At 38.1% G+C, this 22,985-nt stretch overlaps 1 protein-coding gene across 1 annotated transcript in view; it reads left to right on the forward strand.

The window, feature by feature from the left end:
* lgr4 (leucine-rich repeat containing G protein-coupled receptor 4) overlaps positions 1 to 22,985 on the forward strand; it is a 53,740-nt gene that overhangs the window by 27,074 nt on the left and 3,681 nt on the right. The window contains exons 4-18 of the mRNA XM_065267857.2: positions 4,969 to 5,040; positions 6,088 to 6,159; positions 12,093 to 12,308; positions 13,139 to 13,210; positions 14,495 to 14,563; positions 14,991 to 15,062; positions 15,169 to 15,240; positions 18,506 to 18,574; positions 18,737 to 18,808; positions 19,409 to 19,474; positions 19,582 to 19,653; positions 21,404 to 21,475; positions 21,741 to 21,866; positions 22,133 to 22,230; positions 22,895 to 22,951. Of these exons, the coding sequence (XP_065123929.1) occupies positions 4,969 to 5,040; positions 6,088 to 6,159; positions 12,093 to 12,308; positions 13,139 to 13,210; positions 14,495 to 14,563; positions 14,991 to 15,062; positions 15,169 to 15,240; positions 18,506 to 18,574; positions 18,737 to 18,808; positions 19,409 to 19,474; positions 19,582 to 19,653; positions 21,404 to 21,475; positions 21,741 to 21,866; positions 22,133 to 22,230; positions 22,895 to 22,951 (1,277 nt within the window). The remainder of the gene's footprint in view (positions 1 to 4,968; positions 5,041 to 6,087; positions 6,160 to 12,092; positions 12,309 to 13,138; positions 13,211 to 14,494; positions 14,564 to 14,990; positions 15,063 to 15,168; positions 15,241 to 18,505; positions 18,575 to 18,736; positions 18,809 to 19,408; positions 19,475 to 19,581; positions 19,654 to 21,403; positions 21,476 to 21,740; positions 21,867 to 22,132; positions 22,231 to 22,894; positions 22,952 to 22,985) is intronic.

The raw sequence follows: 22,985 nt of genomic DNA on the forward strand, positions 1-22,985 counted from the left end.
TATGCTTGTCTGATTGCTGCAGGTTTTTGGAAATATAAGCCAATCTTGCTGCTCGAAATTTGGTTTAAACATTGAGAAGTGCTCTTTTATATGTCTGTGACATTGATTAGGCATCGTTTAAAGGCGGAGATCTGAAACTGCTCGGCTGCGCACAAGTTCAAGTTCATTTGCGATTTATAGATTTGAAAGGGGTACGCGCATTTTTTGCGCGTACGTTCGGTTTATGAATCACACGTACGCATTTTTGATAAATGATCGTAAGATCAAATGTAGGATGGTTTTTACGCAGCATTTTATAAATGAGGCCCCTGGACCGACGTTCGCCTCCCCTGGTCTAGCTGTTTCTGCTGGAGTTGTCTTTACCATATATGGGGCTCGACGTCGTCGCAATGTCCTTGCTGCTAGTGCCTTCATAAAAAGTCTGCATTTCTTCTTCTGTGCACAGCTTCAGTTTGGCAATTTCTTTGTTTTTCTTTATTCGCCAATTTTAAAAAGACTCGCTTCACGTTTGGATGGAAACCCAGTTATGACCAGGCCAAAACAGAATCAGCGCCTGAAGATGTCCATGGTACCTCTGCAGAATTGAATGCCTGTCATTGACAGACACACTTACTCCTCCCTTGTGTGTGTTTGTAAGCAGTAGCCATCATTGACAAGTACACATATCCCGCGCGTGCACTGTTTGTAAACCATCATTGACAAGCACACCAATCCTACGCCTGCACATGTTTGTGAGCCATCATTGACAAGCAGCACACAAACCCTATGCGTGTTTGTGAGCAGTAACCTGCTGTTTACTGTGACTATTTTAAATGACAGAAAGCATAAACCTTTTGAAATGTTAGATGAAATAAAACTTACCCCGGAGTTAAGGAGATCTTACTTGAATATGTGATGTGACATTCAGCACAATCATTTCAAATCCGTTCTCAAAACGAAAAAGACTTGGGCAATTTGGCAAATACAAGGTAAATTGTTTTTAAACAACTCTGGTGAAGTGATTTGGCCAATTCATCACTTGACGTGTGTTGAAGCAGCATGTGGAGAGAAACTTCCATAAATGGCATGGGAGGCAAACATGTCATCTATGTCAGAATATTGTGATTGGCATAAAGTTGTGAGCACATTTTGCCGTTGTCCGTCCTCATACTATTAATCCTATTCTTTGTTCACACATAGCATCAGACCAGTAAATTACTTGTAATCTTACAACTGATAAATTGGAAGACTGATGTTTCCACATGATCTCTTAACTGCAATTTACCAGTAATTTACCAGTACAGTAAGTGTAAAAGGGACTGATGTCAATAATATTCAGTAAAACCTTACTGTTAAGAAACCCAGTTGTTTACATTTGTGCATTAAGCAGAGGCTTTTATCCAAAGCAACTTACAGTGCATTCAGCCTATAAATGTTTTTATTATGTGTGTTATGGGATCAAACTTATAACATGTGTGTCCCTAATGCAATGCTACAGGAAAGCCATTGCAAATATCATGTGGGTAAAATTTGGGTAACACTTTGGGTAACACCTTATAATACGTATTTATTAGTAAACATTTTTTCAAAATAGGCTCATTTTCAGGCTTCCCTTGAGTTAAACATTGATTTTTACAGTTTTGGAATCCATTCTGCCGATATCCGGGTCTGGCGGTACCACTTTTAGCATAGCTTAGCACAATCTATTGAATCTGATTAGACAATTAAGCATTATGCTCAAAAATAACCAAAGGGTTTCTATATTTTTCCTATTTAAAACTTGACTCTTTTGTAGTTACATTGTGTACTAAGACCGACGGAAAATAAAAAGTTCCAATTTCCTAGGCAGATATGGCTAGGAACTATACTCTCATTCTGGCATAATAATCAAAGACTTTGCTGCCGTACCATGGTATATAATGATATATAATGTTAAGTGTATAAGTGCTCGAAAACGGTCCCCTGCTATTGAAAGTTACCAACTTTTAATTTTCCGTCGATCTTAATACATGATGGAACTACAGAAGAGTCAAGTTTTAAGTAGGAAAAATATAGAAACTTTGGTTATTTTTAGCACAATGCTAATGGTCTAATCAGATTCAATGGATTATGCTAAGCTATGCTAAAAGTGATACCGCATACCCGGAAATCAGTTGAATGGATTCAAAAACTGTAGAAATCGAATGTTTACAGTAGGGGAGGTGGAAAATTGGCATATTCCATAATACAAATACAACCAATGTTGAACCTTATTGTACATATCTGTTTTTCAGTGGTAGATTGGAAAGACAACATGGATTAAACATTTACGTGGTTATACAGTACATAACTAAAATGTAACTGGTGAAAATAAATCTTTCTTTTTTAAATTGTACCTCCTTAAACCTTTACGTCAAGGAGATTCAAGTTTTATGATGTCAAGATAATAAAACATGCTTGTAACTTAATTTAAAAAAATCACCTACGTACATATTTTTATGTTACTAAGACAATGATACATTTATCAAACGCAAGCACTTTGAAGTGTTGTTGTGCTGTTGACACAACTGTAAACTTTAGAGATAGATAACAATCAGGTATCTGCCTCCATATATCAATAAAAGTGCTAAAGTTCAGCCCACCCACTACCCCCAATTTAATGTTAACATAAGGCTGAAAGACAGATTCAGCTTTAGTGGGGATGGACATTTCACATGCTCACAATTATAGCCGTTTTAATATTATATTTGCATATTATTCATGTATCCTGGGGCCACCAAGAGACAGTTAATTCACCCTGAAGCTATAAACGTCTCAGTTGTAGAGGAAGATCTTAGATAAACGCACTCAGTGCACGACTTCCTGTATTGTGAAGGAACGGGAGGCTTTCTCTTACCTTGCAGCAATGTGGCCTGCTGCTGCTGCTGCTTCTGGCAGACGTGAGCCAGAACGCAAACAGGAGATGATAAGAGAGTTAAAAGAGTGTCAGAGACTCCAGTTTCAGAGGGTGATAAATCTGGTGTTAATCTCTCAGGCCTGATTTGGTGAAGTTATGTGGACTCTCTGCCTGCCTTACCATACACACCTTAACATACACAAGTCCTCACTGTACTCCAGTCACAGCACATTGAATAATACATGTCATGTACCCAGCATTGACCAGGACCCAGACAAGAGCAAAGAAGCTTTGTATGGTTTTTGGTGATAATGACCGACTGACTGTAAATTATGCATGGCTCACCAAATATATAGACATGAAACATAGAGTTGAAAGTGTCAGAAAGTGGTAATATATGGTCTTTAAGCTTAATTGAGCATTGCGCTAGCAGATTATGGGTTAGTTTCCCAGGAAACACTCATACTAGTAATATAGAATGAGTAATTGTAATGCCTTGTAAATGTATACCTTGAATGCACCATAAAGACTGTTTGGATAAAAGCGTCTGCCAAATGCATAAATGTAAATGTAAGGCAGTTTAGCAGTCATTATTTATAGATATTTGGTTGCAGAATGCTGTGATTGACCAATAAGAATCAAGTATTTCATGAAGATGTGTGTAATAAGCACTTGTAATGTGTCCTTGACACTCTGTGAATAGAAGGTGTTGTGGGTGTTGTCCAGCCTAAAATTAAGATTATGTCTGTATAATCAACTTGACAATGAAGCCAACACATTCTGACACTTTTGAGGTATTTGTGCTGGCCAATAAGACAGAGAGCCTGCAGAGACGAGTTATCATAATGCTTATCGTCCACACTACTGTCAGCACGGCACATATCAGCTACTGTACAGTACATATTGTACTATCAGACTGCGAACAGGCACCATTAAAAACGCTAATTTTCAAAATATACACTTAAAGTGTAACTAAACCCCTGGTCAGAGCCTGACTCCACCCACAGGCAATATTTGAAAAATGCAAGAAAAGTTGGCAGATCCGAACGGAGATAGAGGGGACGAACTGAGCTTGTACCAAGAGTGTGGTAAGATCGTAACAAGGGCGTGGTGAGCTTGAACCTGCTTACATAGGGTCGTACCGCTTACGTCACGCAGTACCACAACATCCAATAGAAAAACTCAACTGCAGTAGCCATGGTTCAACCTGAAGAGGGCAGTACTCAGACGTTTTTACACCATATAGTCTAGCATTGAAACACTTTATACCCAAATGTCAAAAAAGTTACTCAAATCAATGAACAGCACTAGTAATAAAGCCCCATTCTTACAGATCATTAACTAAAAAAAGTTGTTTTAGGGTTTACTCTTTAAAGCAAAAATCCTAAGCCTGCAAATAGCTCATGGTTTGGGATGTATATTGTTTTTTAAAAGCAACAGCAGTTATAAAAGACACAATTTTTTATTAAATTAAGTAGTTATATGTATAAACAATAATGTAAAAAAATTTGACCGCAACAATCTTAAACATGATGCAATTAATCCAAGCGCGTCATCGATGGCGCACTGTAAATAACTTGCATGCCAGTAAACGAACAACTCACTCACTGGTTTTAAACCCCTGCGTGCATAACCATTTCTCTAGCGCGCTTTATAAGCTCAGGTGCAAGGAAACATCAGAGCGCAAGCCCATTACAAGCTCACTCAAGTAATGGTGTCGCAAGTGCAGGTTATGCAGGAGTGTTAATGTGAAACTATGATGATAATAATTATTATAGCATAATCAAACAAGATAGTTGGCAAACAAGCCACCGCTATTGGCGATATGCCTGATTGTCGCCACAATCCTAGTAGGTTGTGAAAAGTTTTCAGGCTGATGCATTGCTGTACTGTGAGGTGTGTGGTCATAAAAGTGTGAATATTGGGATTTTGCAATGGCTCCAAATGCTCATTGAATCCAAATTTGATGTCAGAAGTGTCTCTTTCACAATGTTTTTTGAGATGCTTTCCACTCAAAGCTTTTCAATCCTCTTTTCCCAGCTCCCCATCACAATACATCAAGGCTTTTTGCAACCTAACTGAATTTAGGTAACTCTCTTTTTCTTTCTTTGTAGACGTTTAGCTGGTAATGACCTTGCTTTTATCCACCCAGAGGCTCTGTCTGGCCTCCATCAGCTTAAAGTCCTGTAAGTACTACAAACACACACAAACACAAACACACGCACACACAACCACCTCTATTTTAAACAGGCTTAATTATTTACCTAGTGAGGAATTCTTGTCAATCGCAGGGAGAGAGCAGTAGATCCTGCTGCGCATTTTGTTGAGTTTTGACGTGGTGTGTTGTGTAACTAACAAAAATTTGGCTGCTACTGGATCTACAAGTCTGTCAGAGTCTGATGGAGCACTTTTTATTATGATGTATTATTCTCTCTCTCTCTCTCTCTCTCTCTCTCTCTCTCTCTCTCTCTCTCTCTCTCTCTCTCTCTCTCTCTCTCTCTCTCTCTCTCTCTCTCTCTCTCTCTCTCTCTCTCTCTCTCTCTCTCTCTCCTGTGACTCGGGTTAAGGTCTTCAGGTGTTTGTGAGCCAATTCAAATGCAGCTTATCAGCTGTCTGGTCCCTTCAGCCACGTTTTACATAAAGCTTATATTCCCTCTTCCTGTCCTCGTCCCCGTGGCGCTCTTACACAGGCTCATCCAGAGATCGTCTGTGAGGTTGGGAATAAGTTAGGGAAACTGAGTTTGGACTAAAGGCCAAGGGCTTTCGAAGTGAAGATGCTGGAGATGATTTGGGAGTTTTAATTTACTGTGGCCATGTGTTTGTCAATGTCTTTTGGCTGAGTTTGTTTGTATGTGACTATACTGGTTTTCAGAAACGTGTTTGTGTGCGTGTGTGTGTGTAGTTGTAAATGCTGTGGCCTGGCACGGAGCAAGAAAAATTGCCCTCGCGGCCTGTGCCATTTGAGTGACGCCAAAGAGAGCTGATAGTGTAGAGAGGAAGCAAGATATGTACTCAGATTAGTTTCAAAAAGACACACACACACTCAAATACACACAGAGACATATTCTATCAATATTAAAGCGTATTATGGGATTTTTTTGGGAGCTTGTGAGGAATAAAGATGATGTATATGCTATGTAATGTGCTAACACACAGGTGCATGCTGGAGAAGTAAACACAGTGGTTTTGAAGACTGCATACTCTAACATTACATGTATATATATTTTTTTCAGGATGCTTCAGAATAATCAGTTGAAGACTGTTCCCAGTGCAGCACTCAAGAATCTTCATGCCCTGCAGTCTTTGTGAGTATTATTTTTTTTTTCATATTAAGTTAATTCATTCATGAACATATTAATTAATTTCTATTCATATTTTAATGTACTTATATTCATTTATTTAAATGTATACATTTATTTATTTTACAATTTTGCATTTTTTCAAAGCAGCTTTGCATGAAACAAAAAAAAACCCCAGAGAACAGGAAAATGATTTGATATATTTAATACATATAGCATAGAATACAAGGTATTAATGCAAATCCTCATATAAAGATTGTTGTAATCTAATAAAATGTTATACTTTCTGACACTGTAAGGCATTTAGTTATTTATTTTAGTTAGTTTTAATATGATAGATGACAGGTATCATTTTAAACCAGACATGTCTTTCCATCTCACATGAAAATGGCCGTTAAAAGAAGAGAAAATTGTACAAGAACATGAGTATAACTTAGATAGGAAATTTGCAGAAATACAGAAGTGAAACATCCTTAAAAATTTGCATTAATAGTACCATGGATTGTAGCATAATTATTTAACAAAAATGAAACACAAGTTTAGTTAGGGAGGTTTGGTCTTTTTGTGTGCTTTTTGTTTAACTCTTTCCCTGCCAGTGTTTAAAAAAAAATTGCCATCCAGAGCCAGCATTTTTTATGATTTTCACAAAAGTTTAATACGTTCCTTAAAATATATAAACATACAATTCAAAAATACCAAATCTTGAGCAAAAAGCTGAGATAAATGCATTTTTATGAAGGACTTTTGATAGAGATCAGATTCAGAGCGATCCTCAAAACATACACGGAGTTTGAACTGTTTTCCCTGAGGGAAAACTTCCAGGTTTTATACTGTAAGTTGGGTAAAAGCACCACCTGATGAATAATAGTGGAAATATGGATTGCCGGAAAAACTTGTCTTAAGTAGGGAAGCGTTTTTTTCTTAATTGATGAGTTAACTCGTCAATGGCAAAGAAAGAGTTAAAGTTATCGTTTGTTTGAAATAATTATTTGTAAATATGTGGCGGTGGGGTTTGCCCAGGGCACCACAAAGGCTAGAACCGCCACTGATGATCCTATGCGTGTGCTGTGTCCTTTGTTGCATCTCAATAACCTTTTTCACACAGTAAGTTGATCCCAGAAAAGTCCCATAAAATTGTGTCCCTTCTGTGTGACCTGGAACACATCCCATTATTGTTTCTGGCATTGCCCCTGTAAAGCGGAGCTGGTAACTTTGCCATATAATTTACAGAACGTGTCCTGTGTGAACTAAAGGCAAAAACATTGCCGTAGTGGGGATTCATGTGTCATCGCAACAAGAACTTATCGTTCATCTCTTTGACACAGGGGTTTTAACTGCAGATCAACATTCAAAACAAAAAAATTCTGCAAACTGGAATGAAGCACAGATCAGGAAGCTCTATCCACTATCCACGCTTAAGCTAAGATCGTTTGCTAGCATAATATAACAGCACGTCATGCACTATAGTTCATGAAAATAAATGCAAAGAAATTGCAGATAATAAGCAAACTTAAGACCCTGCGGACAAAATCCACCAAGAACACGATTACAAATACAATACACATCAGGTATACACATGAAATACAATACACTTGTCTTTACAGGATATGTGTGAAAGCATGCACAGATTCAGAAGAATCATTGACAGTGTGAATGAACCAAAATCAAATGATGATCAAATGATTTACAGTGTTTTTTTTCCAGAGTCTTTGTGTTGATAAGTCTTTGACCAGTTGCTGTTCCTGCTGTGGGACAATGCATGTTTAAAAAAGCAGCTCTCAACCATTATCACCTATCCAGATCTCTCTCTTTCTCTCTCCCCTCCTCATGTCGTGTGTTTTTCCTTTCTATTTCCCTGTGGTGCTGAAGTAATGTGTTTTGGCCAAGTCCACCTGCTTTTGGATAAAGCCTCAGAGAATGACCTGTCAATCAACTTGCCTTCTGCCCCTCAACATAGATGATGAGAGAAAGAGTGAGATATAGTCAGAATAGAAGCCTTGGATGAAAGAAAAGGAAGAGAAAAAGGATAGGGAGACATGAAGTAAGCAAGCCTAAGAGAGAGAGGGAGAGAGGGCATTCCTCTGGGAAAGTGTTCACTCCACAGGCTCCCTGCACAGGTTCCTCTGCTGTGTTAATCAGGCTCCCAAAAAAAACTCCACTTCCTAATTACAGTGACATTTCTGCAGAGGGAAAGAATGAGACAAAGCCTGTAGAAAACACTAGACCTTCTTAGCACAAATGCTTGATGGCCTCTTTAGGAGTTAAGGGTTTGGTTAAAGAGTTTGTTGATACTTCGGATCCACACTGGAAATATGCCTGCATCTTAGAGTAGTATATCCAAAACCACAATTTTAATCTTATGTTCAGCTATAATTTTAAGTAGCCACCTTTGTGACATAATATGCAATGATCTGGTTAAAAATCTGTGACTTCTAACCTCAAAGTCAATTCTGTGGTTTGCCAGTTAAGAGACCAGAGAGCCATTATTTATCATCAACAGTAATCTTTCAGTCTTCCTTGAGAGTTAAAGCTATTATTTGGTTTGTTTTATAATTTGCTTATAAAGTAATAAATCTTAACATACTCTGAGCTGCTAATGCGTTTAACATTACAGCGGCCCTCATGGCCAAGTTTTGCATCTAAAATTTATATCTTTTTAAGAGTCTCTCTCTCTCTCTCTCTCTCTCTCCCTGTCTTCTGTGCCACCCAAGCATTTGTCATTTGAATGTCAGTCTCTGCCTGCACTATATGATCTATATGTCTTTGGAAGTGTGAGCTCAACTTTGGCAGTGGCTGATGTGGGCATGCCCAGATCTGCACACTGAAAACAAGCGGCACGCACAGATCATATCTCCCTAGATCAGAGCCACCTGAGTCGACTCCTGAATAGAGTCAATTCACAATTTCCTCCCTTTTTGAATAAAACTCTATGAAACTGCGAGCGCCATGTCATGTCATTCAGTCTTTTCATTCAGTAAAGTTGACTTCTCCTTCACTGTCCCCACGTCATACCTATTGTGTGAGGTTGATGTTTGTGTAGACTGCTCCGTGTCTAGCTGGAAATTAGACGTTCCGAGTCGTTCCAAAGCCGCAAGTGAGCCAGAGTTCATTTCCAAAGCACACGTCACTTCAGATGATCTCTCAGTTTAGTTCACAAATGCCTCGCAGTGCTGAAGTTCTCCTGAAGAATCGCACAAAAACAGGAGAACTGTATACACATGCAGAAAACTTGTTTTCACTCGCTATTGGTGCGTTAGAGAATTTGCGGTCTTCAGTTCTCCTTTCCCATAAAGCGTTAGGAGAACAGGTTGGTTAAAGTTTATTTAAAAAGTGAGGCTAAGCTCAAAGTAAACTTTATATATACTCTCCCAGGCAGGTCTATTGTGAACAAATATGAGCTGTGTTTATATTTTCATTTGCTAGAGCCATATCGTTTCATTACACAGGCATGCATAAGCTCCCTGCCTTGTTGTTTCAGTGTGTGTTACTGTTCCTAAACCTAGCAAGCTGCCTACAATATATAGACATCATAAGGGTGGTCCTGTAATTACATTTTTTTAATTTTTAATGGATAAAGTCAATCCCATAATTCATTGTGGCAAAGTCAGTGCAAAAAAAAGATGACAAAGTGAGTACTATAAAAAGAGTTTGCTTTCAAAACGCAATAAATCCATTTTGACTATTTTCGGTAAAAATGTGTTTTCTATACCAAGAAAGTTGAAAACCACTATTTTCTGTTACAAACTTTCACATAGCATCTCTAGGTTATAAAAACATTACAAATTCAAATCCTTAATTAGATTTTCAAAGATTTATTATAAAAAAAAATATATATTTTTTTCAAAATGCTATAAATCTATTGAATCAATATATAAATGTGAATTCATCTTTGCCATGTTATATTCATTTAGTTGACTAGTGGTATACACTGATAAAAAAATAAACATTAATGGCATTAATCAAAACACTTACTTTGTCATATTAAGAACACTGTCATCACTGTTGTCATCCTTGGGATGTCGTCAATGAACTTTTTTACAGTGATCATCAGCTGTAAAATGTTTTGGTTCTGCTCGATTTTCATTGACTTCGAGTAAAAAAAGGGAAAGTATTTCATAAGATCCCCTGGGCATAACAGAAGCTTGATGCTGTCGTGTGAAAACAAACAACTGACGGCATTTTTCCATCTCCCGAGTGCCTCTCACATAAATTGTTTGATTTTGATGGCTTCCCCACCACCACAGGTTTATCAATGCCATCAAAATTATTATTTGGTTTTTGTTTGTTGATCATGAAGTACAGAGTAGATGAGGAAAACTAAACGTGTGTATTCAAAGCACCGCTATTGTTCTTTACAATGTGTGGTATGGTGCGCTGTGATTGGTTGAGCGGATTTATTGCATTCTGCAGAGAGGGAGGACTGGCGTTTATTGCGTTTTGGGAAACTAGGGAGAAAAGATGACGGAATAACACGGCGGATATCAGATTTTGCGTAAAATAAAGAATTTACTTATTAATACTGACCTGATACAATACTGATTTATTTTATTTTTAAAAATGGTGTTTATTGAGTTTTGGAACCAAACTCTTCAAATATTCTGTTTTACACAATATGTGTGTGTGTGTGTTATGGATTTGTGCTTTTGATAGCAAAAATGTATCATCAGTTTGTAGCAACATTATTCACAAATTGTAATTGCGTATGAGGCTCCTATGAAGTTAGTAGACCGCAATACAGTTCACTAGATTTTGGAACATAGTCTGTGTATGTTTTTGCCCACTTTATTTTTTTGTTTTTAATTGTATAATTTTCTGGGGAAGGGGAGAGGAGAATAGCCTGTCAGCCATTCATAAACAGGAAGTCACCACCCCACCATTATTACCCATCAAACCCTTCCTCCTTCTGATTGGCTCCTGTTGTAAGAAATCAGTGTCTCATTTTAGATCTCAGTGTCTTAACTCTATTAAAAAGAATAACAGATGCCATTTATTTATGCTTACATCTTTACAAACTTGTTAGAAACTCTTCTGTCAAACATAAAAAGTTTTTATTGCTTTTTTTACATACAACAATCAGACTGTCAAGCTCCAGAAATGTACAAGTAGCCCATACAGCATATATGTTATGCTATAGTCTTTTGACCTATAGGAACTGACCAAACTAAAAATCTTTGTTAAAGTGATAAAAAAATTCTGTCATCATTTACTCACCCTCAACCTGAATGAGTTTCTTTATTGTGTTGAACACACAATAAGATAATAATAAATAATGGTAAGCACACACTTGACAGGACCCATTAACTATTATAGTAGGATAAACAAATACTATGTCAACTGTTTGCTAACCATCAATGATTAAAATATCATCTTTTGTGTTCAACAGAATAAAAAAACTCACATGAGGGTGAGTACATAATAACATAATTTTTGGGTGACCTATCCCTTTACCTCCCTTGGTTTATCATCACGTGTCTCTCTCAGACAAACACCCATTGGTTGAGAAATATATAGATACTGAGTCAGATCTCTGAAGCATCTACAGTATTTGACACAGCACTGTTTGCCTCGGTCACGAGCCCTCCGGGGGCCTGCAAAGTGTAGTCCCATTTTCTCCTAATCCCAGTGAAGGGGCCCCTGAGTGAATCCAGGGCTCCCACCTGGGCTGTTTGAAAAGAGAGGCCAGTGTAGTGAGATCATGGAAAATGCTTGTGTTTCTTTACCAGCACTGTGCTTGGAGTCTGAGTGCTAACTGATGTTTTAGCGCCTACTTGACACCCCACTATTATGCGCTCACTTCCTCGTGGCGTGCATGTTGAAGGTTGTGTTTTGATAAGGAAAAGCGTTTTCAGTTCAATCTCTCACTTGTCTGTCTACGCTCTGTAACACGTCATCATGCAGCTCACGCATGTTTAGTCAATCTCGTCCTATTTTCTCCGCAGGCGCTTGGACGCTAACCACATTACGTCTGTGCCTGAGGACAGTTTTGAGGGTCTCCAACAGCTCAGGCATCTTTGGCTGGATGACAACAGCCTGACCGAGGTCCCCGTCGGCCCCCTGCAGCACCAGAGCAACCTGCAGGCCCTGACGCTGGCCCTCAACCGGATCGCACGGATACCAGACAACGCCTTCGCCAACCTCTCCAGCTTGGTCGTGTTGTGAGTGCCATACCGGACAAGTTTTATAGCAAAATTCCGTGCTGTTCCGAACTCGAGTAAATGAGGTTACACACACTAGAGGAATTCATCACTGATAAACGTACCCCACCCTGTTGCTTTTTACCACACATCAGTTAAATCGATCAATGCGCTACACTAACTGCGGTCCTTGCGTGCTCATAAAACCGTCATGCATATAAACTTGCACATGGTTAAGTACACACACAGGTAAACAGTGGTGTGGATGGAGGATTTTGGAGAAGGAAAACGGGAAGCAAAATAGACCCTTGTGTCTTGCAAAGTCACACAGAGGCTATAAGCCTCTCTTTTGGAAGCTTCTCCGTGGGTCTGATTTACCAATTACATTCCTGCTGCTGGAAAATATTTGTTTAAGGAGTAGAGGCCAATTAATCTGTTAAGTAGGCTGAACAAACACACAAACCTGTGCGGCAAAGTGCTCATGCGGGCGGCTGATGAGTTATCCGTTCAGAGATACAAACTGTTTGCATTGGTGTTCTGCCGTTGAAGTGCATCTTTCAGTGACTGGAACATTTCGGAAAAATAGACATCCTGTGTCATCTTAAAAGTAATGCATTGGTCGGATTAGTTCTGAATAGATTGTGATCGTCGGATGTATTCACTGTAATCCACAATTGTATTGTTGTTGCATGTAGTCATGAACTCACTCAAAAGCTAGCCAAAACATTCAGATGGATCACAAATGCATGCTATCTTTTTGCTTATTAAAATGATTATATTTGCACATGCAAGAACAGCATGCATGATTTTATTTAAAGTGATATGTATTCGTATTTCTCCATGTCATTCAGGCATCTACACAATAATCGGATCCAGGATATCGGGAAGAACTGCTTTAATGGGCTCGACAATCTAGAGACATTGTGAGTTTTCCTTCACACGTATACACATGTAAAATCACACTTCCTGTCATTAAACAGAATGTAACGGTACATTTACAACTGATGCAGTGGATCTAACATCAATAGCATGAGTCTTGCATTTGTTTTAGCAATCTTTAGCTCATTTCATGCCTGTTAAATAGTAAATTACGAGATAATGTGGAAACTTTCCTACTCTGAATCAATTCTTTGTGGGCACAAGTACAGTGGTGATTCTGTGCACAGTGTTTGATGTGCTGCACTAGCGCCCCCTTCTGCAAGTCCTAGGAGCACTGTAATGTATTTAAAAACTGGTACAGTATAAAACATAAAATTGCACACTTCAACTAAAAATTTGCATGGGCAAAAGACCCCCAAAGTTTTGATGTTTAATCCCAGAACTGGAATGTCTGTCTTATTTTGCTCCATTTTCAACCGTGATGTTTTTCCAGAGCCGTTAGAGTATCACAGTTAGCTCTATATAAACTCGACTCAGTCCCTCTTTGACACAGTTGTTTAAAGTTAATGGATTGAATGTCTGTACTATTAAGGTTTATTGGATTCAGGCACTGATACACCATATGCTTTAAGTATTATAATTCGAGTAGGGATCAGCCTTTATTGAGTCAGGCAACTGTAATGGGTCATTACCGATTCGCTTGAACTCAGTTAATCAGCATTTACAGTATACCGATAACGAACAAAGAGTCTTTTTAGGACCCTTGGCTTTACCTTATTGCCTTCATTCTCTCTCTCCACTTACCACAGTTCGTTTAGCAAGCATCCACCGCGTCAGGGAGGAAGAGACGAGGGGAAGGGGAAGGCAGATAGCCATCACTGACTCTACTTTATTTACTTACTCCGACCATAATTAGGACAGGATGAGGGCACGCCAACGTCCTGTGCCCCTGGGGAGGAGAGCGGGACAGGGGCATTTGGGTAGAGGGGTATTATAATGCCAATCTGTATCGTGTGGCGGTTGAGGCAAACAATAAACCAGCAAATCAGCTGTCCTTCCTGAGATTTCTAAATAGATTTAATGATTATGGTTAACAGATTTAAAATAGTTTGATTTGGCAAAACAGTTTTTGTTTAAAAGTGGAGTTATAAAACAGAGATGGGCCCCTTAGGAATGAAACTTTATTCTGGTATAAAGAAATAACCAAGGACAATAACATTTTGTTGTATTAAGGGAAGTAAAGTGGTTTTGCTCGGGTGTAGCTAAGCTCACACAAGGGACGTTTTAGCCTAATATGAATACATTTTGTCTACTCTGTGTCCTTTTAGGGATCTAAACTTTAACAATCTGAAGACCTTCCCAGAGGCCATTCAGAACCTTCCAAAGCTGAAAGAACTGTGAGTAGCTACTAACACGCACATGCGCTCATTTATAGTCACTGCAACAGTTTCCCCTTCGGCCATTTATTTTGGGGTTAGTTATTGATGTGAATCATTGTTTTAAAATGGGAATTTCTAAACATGCAAGTTACAAACTGATTTGGAGTCTTTCTACAAGTCACTAACAGGTATGGGTCCTTTTCTCACCATTGTGTCTTGTAATCCAGACACAGAGCTTTTCCATTCATATGCAGTGAATTTAAAATTTTCACTTGTACCAAGAGGCCATCTAGTGTTGAGATGTAGAACTGTTTGATGTGACCAGTAATGTAAGCCAGCGTTAAAACCTGAGGGAGAATACTTCAGGTTGCTTATCTCACCGAGCTACTTAATGATTTTTAGCTTGCCGATTTCCAAATAATTTTCTTTCCTCCCTGTTTGCCAGTGGATTTCACAGCAATAACATTGGATCCATACCCGAGGGAGCCTTTCGTAGGAATCCACTGCTACGTACAATGTAGGCAAACGTTGACCCTCCCTCATCATTGAACACACACACATGAATATCTTGGAATTTTCTATTGGCTAACAACATCCGATCTATTGTTTCTGTGTCTCCACAGCCATCTATTCGACAACCCACTCTCCTTCGTGGGAACTACTGCTTTCCAAAACCTGTCAGACCTGCACTCTTTGTAAGCAAAACCATTATGTTCTTGAACTAAGCTAATTACTGAGCTTTAATATGTCAGTCACTTACAGTGCTGTGTTTACCTCCAGCATGTTATTACACCTTAAAGGAATAGTTCAGCTAAAATTGAACGTTTTTTATTGTTTTCCATACAATGTAAGATAATGGGGACAAAGGACGGCATTAAATGCATTAAAGCTCTGAAAGTATCATAAACGTTGTTAATATGTCTTATGAACTCCATTCTGAGCCTTAAAAACCATATGCTCGTATTCAGATTTAAATATAGCATTGCTATAGGTTTGACATCATTCATGCTTAACACCATTAATGTGTCAATCAAATGTGCCATGCCCTATTTAAATATGCTGATTAGGAGATGTACGAGAAAACAGAGATTATCAGCGATTATCAGCGAATATCATACATTTTAACGGTATGTATTACACAGTGACCTTCCCACAGGTCATGGAATTTCTGGAATATCATGGAATTTTATTTTAAAAGGTCTATTCCAGACATTGAAAGTCAGGGAAATTTATATTTACATCATGGAATTTATCAAAATGTAATTTTTCTATAAAAATATTTTATTGGGTTGTTTTACACGCTTTGTGTATTGTGATAGCGTACCGCAGGGATGACATATTTTTGTAGGCCAACCTGAACGTTTGCTTGACATAAAGTTGCTTTAAGTGATTGCTGGTTGATGAGCGGGAAGGGACTAAAATGAGTGCCACAGGGATGACGTTTTTTTGTAGGCAAACCCCGGAAGCGAGTTAGCATTCTAGCACTTCCGTTTCCATGGTCCCAAGTCAATGTTTTTTTATGGGTTTTGCTTAAACTCAAGATCTTGGGTTAACATAAGCCCAGTGTATTTTTATGTGTTATTCTATTACATACAACACACTGTGACTTCTTAGAGCCTAAATGGGTCTTTAAATGGGCAGTTGGTACATGGGACCACAGACTTTGTCGGAGACTTTAACCCTTGTATTGTGTTCGATTTTTGTGACGATTTTGATGGAGCGGGTCAAATTGACCCGCATTGGATTCAATGCAATTCCGTAAATATCACATTATGAAAAACAAGAAGGGATTAGGTATGAACAGAACCATTTTAGTATCAGTCTTTGTCACACATTATAAACACTTTAAATTAAAAAGTAAGATTTAAAAAAATGCATTTAACCACAATTTTTAAAATGTTTGTTTTAACAAATGTTGCACAAAAACTGTTGCAACATTTAACATTTTAAATTTTAATTCAACATGTTTTTTTTAACATATCTGTGTTTAAGACATCCTAAATGAACAATTTAATATTGCTGTGAAATGAGATTAAGCTTTTCTTTTTCTAAACAGGCTCATCTTTTGTTCTTGAGGCTCATTGTACAAATTCAAGAAATCACTGTTTAGATGATGTGCACACATCAAGCATGTGCTTTCTGACCTCTTCCATTTTACACAAATTATGCTTATTTTGGTGTCATGTTTTGTGGGGCACAGCTGGCATCACCTGTATTCACATCTGGATTTACTGTGGGTCTGAATTCATCTGCTTTACATAGTATTTCATATACATTGAAAATAGAAATGATAGTTCACATTTACTTTTCTGTGTCTGAGGAAGTCTTTATCAGTACTGAAAATAGTGAGGAAAAGCTCACTTTTCCCTTTCCAGGGTAGTAAAACACCAAATTATACGCAATAAATGTATTTCATTTGTGTTTATACAGTTGCCTTGGAACAAACAAATATGGGTCAAATTGACCCGCGAACATCAAAATCGTACCAAAAATCATTATTTGTGCTAAAAAAAACTTTAAAACACATCAGTGTATCCTAACTTTGCAATGCATGTTCATGGCCCTAAATGAGAAAAAGTGACAAAATTTCTGGAAGAAAACTGAAACTTAAGTAGTATTTCATATACATTGTAAATAGAAATTATAGCTCACTTTTACCATCTGTGTCTGTAAAAGTCTTTTTCAGTACTCAAAATAGTGAGGAGAAGCATTTTTACCCCCATTTCAGGATAGTAAAACACCAATATAACAACAAACACTAAAAATATATATTTAATTTAGGTCTATGCAGTTGCTTTGGAGCAAAACAAAATGCGGGTCAAATTGACCCGCGAACCTCAAAATCGTTACAAAATTATTTTGGTACACTTCAAAAAATATCAGCATGTCTAAACTTTGCATGCATGTTCATGGCCATAAATGAGAAAAAGTCAGAAAATTTCAAGAATAAAATCACAGGTTAACTGGTTTATCCGACAGCTGAAAAATCAAAACGGGTCAAATTGCCCCGGAACATAATATAAGGGTGTCATCACGCATGAAGATAAAAAAGCACCATGAGCACAATTCCCAACAAGCATTCATCCAGAGAGTATTTCCTTATCAGGAAACATGTTATTTTCTTTATTTTTAAGAGTCATAAGGAAAGAGTATAACATTACAACTTATGTTTTTCTTTTGGGAAATGAGTTGTCCTGCTTTCATAGACAACTTTGCTTTTTTGTCTTTTTCTGGCTGACTGGCCACTGGCAAATTAACAAATTTTTGATATAAGTAATATGCTGCTATAACCGTTTGTTATCTCACTGGAATCATGACATTGCGCTGGGTCACCGCTGTTGAGGTCTCTCAATGTTTACGGTGCAGCGCGCCTGCAGTGCTTGATGGGACTTGTAGTGCAATGCTGTGCATTCCGAATAGAAGCGGGCGAAGATAAAAAAAAAACCATTGCGATGATGTCGAGACCTATATATGGTAAAAACAATGACAGAGTAAACAGCTAGTCAGTCCCATGGGTTTAATGTTCGCTAAGTCGGCAAATTAATTTGGTGAATGCGTTTCCATCTCCCATTATTTGCATTTACTCCTTTTCGCATAAATCAAAAACCACCTCAAGTAAGCTTAAAAACTTTGTTGTGAATTTTTAATTGAAATTTGGGGTTTCCATCACTTGTTTTTGATGTGATAATTGAATAAAATCATGGTGATGGAAACATGGCTACTCTTCCTTAAATTCTAGGTCATGGAAATTCAGCTTTTTAGTCAGTAAAAGTCAAAGGAAAAGTCATGGAATTTGACATCTGGTTTAGAATGGAAACCCTGGTATTATAAACAAAATGCTATTTTGTAGCTTGAGTGTCCCCATTGTATGAAAGCTCATTCTGTTAAACTATTAAAAGATAAAAGTGAAGTTGGTCAAGGAAATGATGACAGAGATTTGTGTTATGTCATGTATTTCAGAATGCTGCGTGGTGCCAGTATGATGCAGAATTTCCCCAGCCTGACTGGAACAGTAAATCTAGAGAGCCTGTGAGTTCACATACAGCATGAACACAAAGTACAGTGTCAGTTATAATCAAATCATAAATCAATCATTGATGAACAGTTTGTGAAACAACAGCACATCCTGAAATTACAGTCAATTGCAAAATAGCTTATATATAAAATTGACACTTTGTGATATTTTTCCAGGACTTTAACAGGAACTAAAATCAGGAGCATACCAGCAGACCTGTGTGAGGACCTGACGGTATTACGTACACTGTAAGTTACACCTCAACGTAAAAACAACATTAAACCCTTACAATACAGTTCCACTTATGTCTACTACAGTCAGAATTTACTTAACCAAGCGCTACTTTGTAATCACACACAAACCTATCAAACGGTGACATAATAGTTCCCAACACATGTCAGTCACATGGCCATGAGCACCCAGTGATGTGCCAGCCTCAAGCTGTCCGTAATTAAACATCAGTCACAAGTCCCTAAACACACAAAGGTTAGCTGTCACTCAGAACGCTCACACGGTCACAGAAAAGCCTTCAAGGCTGAGCTGTCAGTCAGGCTACAAACATACACTTGACATGTCAGTCACAACCAAACAGTTTCCTTTCGCTTCGTGCACACCATCACGCGCAAACACAGGGTGTGTCAGTCAGACATCATCCACATCGCAGGCCCGTGGCCCAACAGAGGCACAGCTGCGGGGGGAAGTTTTAAAGTGATGTCTAATGACCTCCCAAAGGAGAGCGCGACAGAAGACTGACTGCTTTAACACATCACAGATCCTCTAGTTCCTGTCTAAACTTCATCTGTTCCTCATAAGCTTTGTTCCTCAGCATGTTCTGTGTTCTCCAACAGAGATCTGTCCTATAATGAAATCCAAGACTTGCCATCCTTCCAGGGCTGCATTAGACTGCAAGACATGTGAGTTGCAGGGCCATGCGATCTTTTTTTGATGTTCAGACATGATTCAGTTCGAATGTATTGTGCGTAGGTTGATAATTGTTTTTGTTTATTATGTGCTTTTGCAGAAGTCTTCAGCATAACCAGATTGAGCAGATAGACAGAGGCACCTTTCAGGGCATGACCAGCCTTAGAGTGCTGTAAGTATCACATTTACATTTAGTCACTGTCATAGACAGCCAGTCATAATCATAAAATAAACCTAGACCGAATGGTTTTGTATGACCTTGAAAGTAATTTTTGTTAAATATTGACCACATTAATGTACGTTAGCCTGCTTAATACAAAACGCTTATTACAGCACTTACTAAATAAATTATTAGTCATGAAATATTGATGTGAGAATATTTTATTAGGTGAAAAGTAAAAGCCAGAATGGAGAATGATTTGAAACGAAAATGTCTATTGACATTGGTTGCCTTAAGGACATTTATACAGTTTTGTTTTTGTATGCAATCATTTTTTGTCAAATAATATAAACAAATGATACTTCTAAAAATCATTTACAAAGTATTTTTAGAATAATTGCTTTTTGAAAAAGTTTTCGAAAGGTGTTTTAGATGTTTTATACAAGCCATAAGCTAAGGCAATTGTAATGGTTAAGAAGGTTTTAAAGGAATAGTTCACATAAAAATGAAAATTTTGTCGTAATTTTCTCATCTTCATCTTGTTCTAAACCTGTATGAATCTCTTTTTTGTGATGATCACAAAAGAAGATATTTTGATTAGGGATGCACCGAATGTTCGGCAACCAAACAAGTGAAATGGCAGAATATATTTTACCGCACAATGATGACGCGAACAAATTAACCACTGCAGAGTGAGATATGCGCAAATGCAGCAAACATATTGGTAAAAGCATTTTAAAGTGTCTGAGAAAGATGCAAAAACATACAACACTACTGGTTTCATTTATCATTTAAAATCAAGACATCCTGAACAACATGCAGCGTATGAGGAAGACACGGTGGCGGAAATAGGTATTTTTCTGCTGAATGCACAAGCACAAAGAACAAGAGACTTTAGCTCTTCATCTCATGTCATAGAACAACAAAGAGCGTCAGCAGTATGTAATAAAAACTTCATTAAAAACATGTCCTACAATGACAAACACGCTTATATTAAACGAGAAATAAAACGTTTATTAACAATAGACCGCTTTGTCATCTCCTGTCAATATTGCTGCCGTCTCTCTCTCTCCCTTTGCTCGTGCTTGACCGTGCACACAGGCGCACATCCACCGCTCAATATTCAGTGCTATAAAAGCATTGTTGCAAGTTTCTTAAGGCATAGTAATAAATAGGTTATTTGCATTTTGCCTGAGAAAAGAAGATCTTATTAATATACCTTTAGCTAAGCCTCATGTGGTCGAATGTAAATGGAACCGTTTTAACAATTCGGATAAATATGAAGTGACCAGATGTAAAAAGGCCCTATAATGATTGCTGTAAATTTCACTGTTAAATAATGTGAAATAAATATAGTAAAAAGGACATTCTAAAAATGTAACTTGTGCAATGGTGAGAAAACTGGCAAAATAATTAGGTAAATGAAAAATATCTTTTTTTTTAACTTTATTCGGCTTCGGCCAAGAATTTTCCTTTCGGTGCATCCCTTATTTTGAAAAATGATGGTAAGCAAACAGCTTTTCATTTTTGGGTGAACTATCCCTTTAAGGGCACAGCAACACCCCTTACCCATGGTCAAATCACTGTAATTCACTGTTCCATACAGTAATACATTATATGCCATGTTTTCCTGTTCTCTCCATGGTTTAAAGCTGTTGCACTCATCTGAGACTTGCCCTAAATTGTGCATCTTTACCCAGAGCCATCTGTACAGTATACAGTATGTTTAGCCTGTCTATGTGTTTGTTTTACCAATCTACAGAGACCTGAGCAGAAACCAGATCAAGTTCATCCACAGAGATGCATTTCTTTCACTCAGCGCTCTCACCAACCTGTGAGTCTTCAGTCTAACAACACTGTAGCGCATGCATCAAATACATGAATTAACATCCATTTAGAAAAATACGTATATATTTGAATGTGATTGCATGTGTTTAAACTCATACATAGTTATTTGCTGTTTAATCGCGTTTAAATTAATGAAGTATTTAGGTGCAGTTTGAGCACCTCATATGAGACAACAAAGCCATACGGGGCTTGCTTGCTTGCTTGTGTGTGTGTATGTGCATATAATTGGCTTTTTTCCATTGTGTCATTAGAGATCTAAGTCTGAACTCCCTAGCCAGCGTTCCCACAGCAGGACTGAGTGCACTGAACCAGCTCAAACTGAATGGAAACGTGGAACTGAGGAACGGCCTGATGGCTAAGAGTCTGCCTAAGCTCAGGTATGGCTCTTCACAGCTTTACTTATGAGCCGTGACTGATTATGGGTCCTTGCGGTTGCTCTCGTGTCCCAGTTTAGTTTGTATGAATAATGGCATGACCCCCCCTCCTTCACACTTAAATTGTTCTCAAGAAATTCGAGAGACCTTGGCGTGTTCTCTGATGGAAACCTTCATAAATAACCATTTTTAATAACTCAATCAAGTAAGACTTGCTTTCCTGTATCGCTATCTGTTTCGATTCAGTCATTTTGACTCTGTTTCCGCAGGTCTATAACGGTTCCCTATGCCTACCAGTGTTGTGCTTTTGTAGCGTGTGACAGTGTAATCAACCCTGCTGAGGATGATGAGAGGAGAAAAGCATTCGGTATGACTTTGCTCAGTAATTTTTACTGTGATGAGCTCAGCATGCTTCCTGACTAGGCACAACACAACAAAGTGGCAAGCGATAAATGCTTAGCGTCTGGCCTAACCAGCTGTAACAACCACCAACCCTATGTATTCTCGCTTGTGTGGTTTCTATTTCGGCATTGTCTCCTTCACATAGTGAGATCTCATCAGACCAAAACCCTGCTCCTAGTGTGCATTAAACATCAAACATGGATGAGCCAAAGAGAGATTGATTATGAAAGTTGAGAACTTTTAATATTTCATAATCTTTCAAGTTACTCAAGGTTATCAAAAAGAAAATAAATCTAATTATTACGGAATTGGTATAGATACAAACCACTAGATGTGTTGTTTGTTAACATTTAGAATAGCTGCACAGCTGATGAGCGTAAAATGGAGAACTTGGCCACGCTTTGAATTGATTGGCTGTGGTTTTGATGCATCATGCAGCCGTTTTGCTTTTACTGTGTGCAGAAAAATAGCTCGTCGCTTGATGTTGATGTGTTGTGTCTGGTAAGATCGTGTTATGGTGTGGCTGCGTGTGATTGAATGAGGTGGTTTGGCTGTGTGTGCGTGTTTGTGCATGGTGTAATGTTTCACATACAGTAGTTGACATGCATATATATATCTATATGTGTTAGGTGGTGAGGAAGAGATGGAAAGGATTCCTCTGGTTATGCAGTGCTCACCCTCCCCGGGTAAATACAGTCTCATTTGTTTCTGTCTTATTTT

The sequence above is a fragment of the Paramisgurnus dabryanus genome, chromosome 2 (genome assembly GCF_030506205.2).
Source record: "Paramisgurnus dabryanus chromosome 2, PD_genome_1.1, whole genome shotgun sequence".
In the NCBI taxonomy this organism is placed as follows: Eukaryota; Metazoa; Chordata; class Actinopteri; order Cypriniformes; family Cobitidae; genus Paramisgurnus; species Paramisgurnus dabryanus.